Source organism: Crocodylus porosus, unplaced genomic scaffold (assembly GCF_001723895.1).
Source record: "Crocodylus porosus isolate Cpor-Errol unplaced genomic scaffold, CroPor_comp1, whole genome shotgun sequence".
Classification (NCBI taxonomy): Eukaryota; Metazoa; Chordata; order Crocodylia; family Crocodylidae; genus Crocodylus; species Crocodylus porosus.
In genome coordinates, this window is record NW_017728909.1 from 49,036,848 (window position 1) to 49,043,855 (window position 7,008).

General features: G+C 44.3%; 1 protein-coding gene across 2 annotated transcripts in view; it reads left to right on the top strand.

The window, feature by feature from the left end:
• Positions 1 to 7,008, top strand: part of COL4A3BP (collagen type IV alpha 3 binding protein) — a 125,595-nt gene that overhangs the window by 27,111 nt on the left and 91,476 nt on the right. For both annotated transcript variants that reach the window (XM_019532233.1, XM_019532232.1), the window contains exon 3: positions 4,751 to 4,867. In XM_019532233.1, the coding sequence (XP_019387778.1) occupies positions 4,751 to 4,867 (117 nt within the window). The remainder of the gene's footprint in view (positions 1 to 4,750; positions 4,868 to 7,008) is intronic.

Consider the following 7,008-nt stretch of genomic DNA (forward strand, 5'->3'; position numbering starts at 1 on the left):
CCCTGGCAAAGGAGCCCCCTCAAGCCTCACTTACCACAGGCTCCAGGAGCAAAGAGTGAAGCTAAGCTGAGCAGAGCTGTGGCTGACTGAGCACCTCAGGTCCCACTCCCCCCCCGACAGGGTTGGGGGTTTCCTTCCCTGCTTGCAAACAGCTCTTGCAGGCTGGAGCTCAACCAGCCTGCAGAGTTGTTTGCAAAAGCAGGGAATCCGCGGGTTTCTCTGCTAAAAGGAGAAATCTGCGTTTTCTCTGTTTTTCCGTGGGAAATGGAAAACCAGGATCCTGACCCATTCCCAAGATCTCAAGTCTGCCCTGTGTGGCAACTCCTGTCAGCTCTGAACACTGTCCACCACCCACCCCCTGCCATGTTCTTAGGGGTGTCTTACCCCCTCATTTTAAAAAAAAAAAAAAAAAAGTGATCCTTTTAAGGGTGTTGCTAAATGCAAGGAGGTAAAAAATATTTTAGTCTTTAAATAAGATGCTGCTAAAGAGTTATGGAAGGGTACATTGAGTCTAAAAAGGTTGAGAACCACTGGGTTAGATGTTATTCCCCATACTCTTCTCTTTTCCTTAGCTGGTATGATGACAACTTACTCTTGGCTGCCATTTATCAATCCTTCCTACATCTACACCTGAAGGAGGCCATCCTAGATTGTGTGATGAAGCATTTGAAAAATAAGAATGCATTGCTTATCGTACTTGGATATATTACTACTTTCCTTGACTGGGACTGCTCCCTAATTTTGGAGTCTTACAGTTCTGTATTTTTATATAAATGTTAGCACTTAGCATTTAATAGTGCCAAAGTAGTGTAGTGAATATCAATCCTCTCAACACCTTGATGGAGTAAGCTAATTTTCTGCTCTCTGAATAGGGAACATGGAGGCTACATATATTAATCACAAACACGCATCCATTTCGCCAGACCTTTTTAATATAGCTACTGCATACCAGAAACTAAAAATATCCATTTATGAATTAAAGCACTTCAGTTTGCTTGTGTGTTTGTTTTGTTTTGGGGTTTTTTTGAGAGTGCCTGTGCAGTCTCAATTCAGTCCCTTTTCATATGCGTTATGATTTGGTGTTTGAATTATATGATCGCACACTATTCATTAAAAGGAAGTGTGAATCCAAGTTGGTTCACCTAGTGGAAACTTTTGACATCTTATTTTGAGTCCCCCCTCAAGATGGTACAGGGAGACAGGTAATCTATGAACTATAGTTGCTTTTTTTAAAAAATCTTCCACTCTCAAAATCTGCAGTAGAGATGCGTCCCTTCCTTATCCAGACACTTTTCCATCTATCATGTTGCTGTTGGCACTGCACAGTTTGTGCATCCGTCCATGGTGCCTTGCCAGGCAGACAGTAGTTAAATACCTCATCACTAATTCCCTACTGAAACATCAATAAATGCAAAGTACTAATATTTTACTTCAGAATCTATTTTAATAAGAGCTATCCTGCTCTTTGCAGATGACAGCCCATGTGAATTTGTGGGCTTTTGATAATGCTTCCTTTGCAAGGAAGAAGCAGCCAGAAAATGAGGCACTGTAGGAGTTTTACACAACTGCTTACAGCTTATCACCAGATACGATTTCTGAAAACCTGTATTAAAAATGTTCCTCCTAGTGAAGCTTATTTCAGACTTTCATAACTATGTCTTCTATTTTAATTCAAATGGAAAGGAGGAGAGGTAAAATAACACTAACGCAACCTAGGTTTTAGCCTAAAATAAGGCCATAGCAGAATTGCTTGTGGTGTGACCTTTCAGATTCAAATGAATCTATGAATTCTGCTAAGTACCTTGTCACAAGGACATGCAAAAGGAAAGGAAAAGCCTCAAATATTAAGTGTCTGTTAAATTGTAGATATGGTATAATATCGATTTTCTTTATCTGATTTTAAATTTGTTTATGTGGCACTGCCTGAGTATTTGCTGTACGTTCATGAAGCACAATTAGCAAGGTGTAGCTGTTTAAAAAATTGCATGATCAGTCAAATTTTTCAAACTGGTTTCTGAAATTATATAAGATAACTGTGATTTCAAAGGTTCTCCATTTCTGTAAACCAGATTGCAAATGCAGACTGTCTGACAAGCTGGTGCGTTTGCAAAACCAGAGTGTATGCAGCTTCGGAGATGGCTTCTAGATGTTTGAGTTCAGTGTTTTTACGTGTTTCTGCTGACAGAACTTTTGTATAAGCAGGTAGGGGCTCTTATTCTCTGCTACAGGGCAGCTGCTGTTTTAACTCTGGAAGCAGAGTTTCATCATGTAGATGCAGAAGCTTGCTTCCTGCTTGCAGAGCTGTGTCCAGGCCAACTTCTTAGCTACAGCCACACCAGGGGCGCCAAGCTACATTGGCTGTAGTATGTCATCTTCAATGCCTCTGGCCAAAATCACCATACAGAGCCGTTAAACCACTTATCTACATTTCCAGTATAATCCTCTTGTCCAGTGGTCCCCAAAGTGGGGAGCACAAGACGATCCATTGGGGTGCAGGAAGAAAATATTAGAACTTCTATTTTATATTTATATAAATATACATATATTGCAGGTGCATGCTCAAAATTTTTTTTACTGATAGGAGTGTATGATCGAAAAAGTTTGCAGACCGCTGCTCTAGTCCTCCAGCTTCTCCTCCCTCTTTGTAGGAATGTGAGTGGAGTATTTATTTTCTTTTTGAAAGTAGCTTGAGTACACTTTTGAGCTTTCCACTATCTTCATTTTAACCATGCTTCTTTGCATGCATCTTTTTCTCCAAAAATCACCCTCAAAAAATTGGGGGGCAGGTAATTAAGCAAGGAAGCTGATTTTTTTTGCCTAAGAAAATCACCCTACTTTGATCCTTATTCTGCAGTGTAGCAGCTTTGGAATTATTCTTCAGGCAGCTGAGGGAGTCCAGTGGCCCAGTAGTGGGCCATTGAGTTAATAGCTCATTGTTCTTTAGGTCTAGTGATAAAGATCATCTTTTCTTATTCCAATAGTAAAGCTAACCTTTCTTAGGGGAATTTTGCTATCAGCCGGGGGTCTTGGTCTCTTCCTGTATTTCATAGCTCTTGAACTCTTTCCAAAATCAGAGATCTACCCATGGAAACCAGTCTTCACCAAAAACTAGGGTTTAGTTGAGCAGGTAGGGCGCTTGTACACATGCAGGGAGGCTGGTCCAACACGCTGGAAATCCAGAGCATTGGAGCAGACTCAATTAATTGAGTTGAGTCTGCTGGAGCACATAAATTGAAGTGCTCTGGCAGCCTCACACATCATGCGCATCAGTGGCACAGTATACCCCACACTGAGAAAACAGTGCTGTGCTGCTGATAAATGTGACCTGTGGGCACCTTTAATTAGCATACCTTGCTAATTAAAAGCACCTGGCACCACTTTGGGAACGCATATGAAAATGCCTGTGAAGATTAGTCTTTCTGAAGCCATTATTCTTGGAAACTTTTTTTTCTTCATAACGCCTTTCAAAAACAAGGTTTACATTCATACTTGGGGGGTTGATATTCTAGATGCAAGAAAATACAGTACTTCCCACCCCCCATTGGAAAAAAAAACCCAAACAGAACCAAGCAAAAAACTAACTTTTGGCAGATGCAGATTGTGCCTAAGTGCTTTCTGTTTCAGACTTCCTTCAACTGACCCTGACTGAATATAAAATATGTTCAATACCGTGTATCCCTTTGAACTGCACATCTAACATGAAGCCTGGCAAGGTAGAAAGCCTTTGGGCTACTTTGGGCACACGTGGCATAGTCTGTGAACTCAGTTCAGCTCTCAATATAGGCACAAACAGTTTTTCCCAAATAGAATTTTTTATTCTGCTCCCCCAAAAGAGTAGTGAGCCTTAAAGTATTTGATGGAACAGACCTCAGGCTGGAGAGTCCTTTTGGTCGTATGTCTCCATCTGCACATGCAAATTTGGTAGACTGGTTAATCTTAAGAAAAGCTGAGTGTGTGTTTGTTGATGGACTATATGTTAAACTGATCTCAATTTGGAATGCCTGTCCTACCCTGTACCTCAAGAGGTATTCCATATTTTAGGGCAATCAGTGTGTGGATTTTAGAGCACTTAATCAGCCCTTTAAATAGGAAGGGCTCCCCAACCTTAATTATAGAACTAGTACTCTGTTATAATTATCTGTTTTATGGCTTTACACTGATGCCCACCAACAAAGTATCCAAGCTCCTTCCATGTAGAATCAGTATCAGTTCTAAAGTCACAAGTACACTTTTTACAGTGTCTGTTGTCTTTTCTGTTCTGGAGTGAAAAAAATAATACTGGGGAATTTTTAATTCCACTTCTTTGACTTGCTATAGACTTTATTCTGGTGGGGAAAGAAATGCTCATGTTTATGCTTATCTTGAAGTGTTTTGTTTTTATTTTAAAAATCCAACAAAAATATACCAATTGCTATATATTTCCATCATTCCTCACTTTATGCTGTATGGATCACAAAGGTTTTTTTTTTCTAATTTTACTGTGGTAATTTCTTTCTGGCTTTTTAAAAATTTTTAATATGAAAATAACTTAAATAGACTTAGCTTTTATATACAGTATCCTTAGAAAATAGAATTTTAAAAAGTACTAGGAGATTAATCAGTGCTTAAAAACAAAGATTGTGTTTTACAGTGCCTCAGTTAAGACTCTGAGCATTCTATGCTTAAGATGTATTGCTGCTGGTTTTGGGGGTTTTTTTTAATTCATGTGGTTAATTCCAATTGTTTTCCATTTTGCCTCTTTTCTCCACAGCCCCATGATTTTGATGAATGCAGATTTGACATCAGTGTAAATGACAGTGTTTGGTATCTACGAGCTCAGGATCCAGACCACAGGCAACAATGGATAGATGCAATAGAACAGCACAAGGTATGGCTTTTTATATTGCTTCTAACCTCCCCCCCTCCCCCATTTAAAAAAGCTTACTGTGTAGACTTGTGGAGAGTTGCACATCTGGATTTGCAGTTGTTTAAATTTTATAGAAAAGTCTGAATGACTTGCAAAAGCAGAGAGATGGTTCTGGAATGTAATCTTTCTTCTAGAAGGAAAGAGTTACTTTGGCCAGACTTTATAAATAAGTGCGAAGTGGGAGAGGGACCATATGTGGGTGTGAAAAGCTAAATACAGTCAACCTTTCTGACTCTTTTTTTTTTAACCAAACTTAATTTTACCACACACTTCTAAGGGTCAGGTTCTTAGTTAAATCTAATGCCTTCATCTTACTTCAGATATCATTGTATTCTTCCTCTATCCTTGATGACAGTGAAGTTTGCTTGGTAATAACTTTCACTAGACCAACTGTATAATCAGGAGAGATGTTAGATAGTGTTTGAACACAAAACACTTTTTTCTCTAGTCTGGGAGAGAAGCAGGCATGGCTTAAGCTAAACACCTGGTAAAAGAAGACTTTTATTAGTAGATGTTTTGGATTGGGAATCCAGAAAAAAGATGACAAAGCTGATATAGAAATACAGTGCGCCCAGGCGAGGGACTAACAATAGAGGGATGGGGGAGAGGAGGGGAACCCAACTAGGTTACAAGCGATACTATGTTAGCCAACTAAGCCTGGGGGTGGGAGGATGTGGGAAGGGGGAGGAGGGGGTTTGCAATGCTGAGAGAGAAAGGAAATAGATGCACACAAACCCATTACAATGATCCACGATGGTGGAGGAAGTGGTTCGGAGGAAGCGTCTCAGTCCATAAAGTCCAATCGTGGGGGTCCTCTTCAGGTGGAGCGGGGTTGTCCGTGGCAGAAGAATCCTCTCGAAGTGAGGCGGGGGGGGAGGGGGGATGGTTCAGGCAGTGCCCTCCGGGGCCAGTCCGGCAGCGGCTTGTCTGGTGGGATCGGTGTACTGGCAGTGGCCCGTGATGTGCTCCACGTAGATGTCGCAGGACCAATGGATGGTGTCGGACACCATGAGGCAGCGCATCAGCTTGGCATAGCGGCGGGAGACGCGGCAGGTGCAGAGCATGCTCTCGTTGTTGGGGTCCCAGGCTCCGAGCATCCCCATGATGAACGCGTCAACCGTCACGTCGTAGCCACGGCCCCTCAGGGTGCCGGCCAGCGGGGCGTACTTCTCCCGCTTGCGAGCTGAGGCGTCGGTGAAGGCTTGGCGCTGGTTCTCGAAGGGGATGGAGACGTCCACAATCATGATCTTCTTGGCCTCTTGGTCAGTGATGATGATGTCAGGCGCAGCTGGCTCTCGCAGCCCGGGACAGTGTGGTTCACGGAGATCTCCCCCGCCGCAGCCAGGATGGCCCTCACCAGGCAGTCCTGGACAGCGTTGTGATGGAGCTGCCAGGCTCTGGCGTGTGGCTTGCAGCTGCACAGCACGTGGGGGAGGGTCTCCGTCGCGTAGCCGCACTGTCGGCACCTCTTGTCCCGGTGGCCAAAGTGCACGGCCCCGTTCAGAGGCAGGCAGTTGAGGCGGGCATGGTGGAGGAAGCGCCAGTCCGCAAAGCCCGTGAAGCTCCTGCTGGGCATGAAGTGGTTGCTAGCATCCCACTTGGAGGTGATGTCGAAGACCCTGCCCTGGTCGGGTTTGGCCCTCAGGTCGCCGGCATACTTGTTGTGGACGGAGTCCTTCAGGAAGGTCCTCGTGTGGGACGGCATGGTGATGCGGTTGGCGTACGGGGCTGGGCACAGGGAGACTCCCAGCTCCCGGCACTCCTCGGTCTAGGTCCAGGTGCAGCTGATGCGGTTCCCGAGGTGGCGCACGTGGTGTTGCGGGCTCGGCTCCACAGTGAGGCAAAGCCCTTGCCGTCTCAGCTGAACTCGCCTTCCAGCGAGCCGCTGAGGAAGGTGGCCAAGTCTTGTCCGGTGGGCTGCCGCCCGATTCCTCTTGCGGGCGGTCTCCTCCAGGGTGCTGGTGGTGATGATGCTTACTGTGGCATCCGGGCAGGTGAGGAGGCAGAAGGCGTGGGTGACACCAAACTTTGGGGCAAAGCATCCACGCCAGAAGATAGGCGGGTGATCCAGGCTGACCTGGACAAGCTCAGCAAATGGGCAG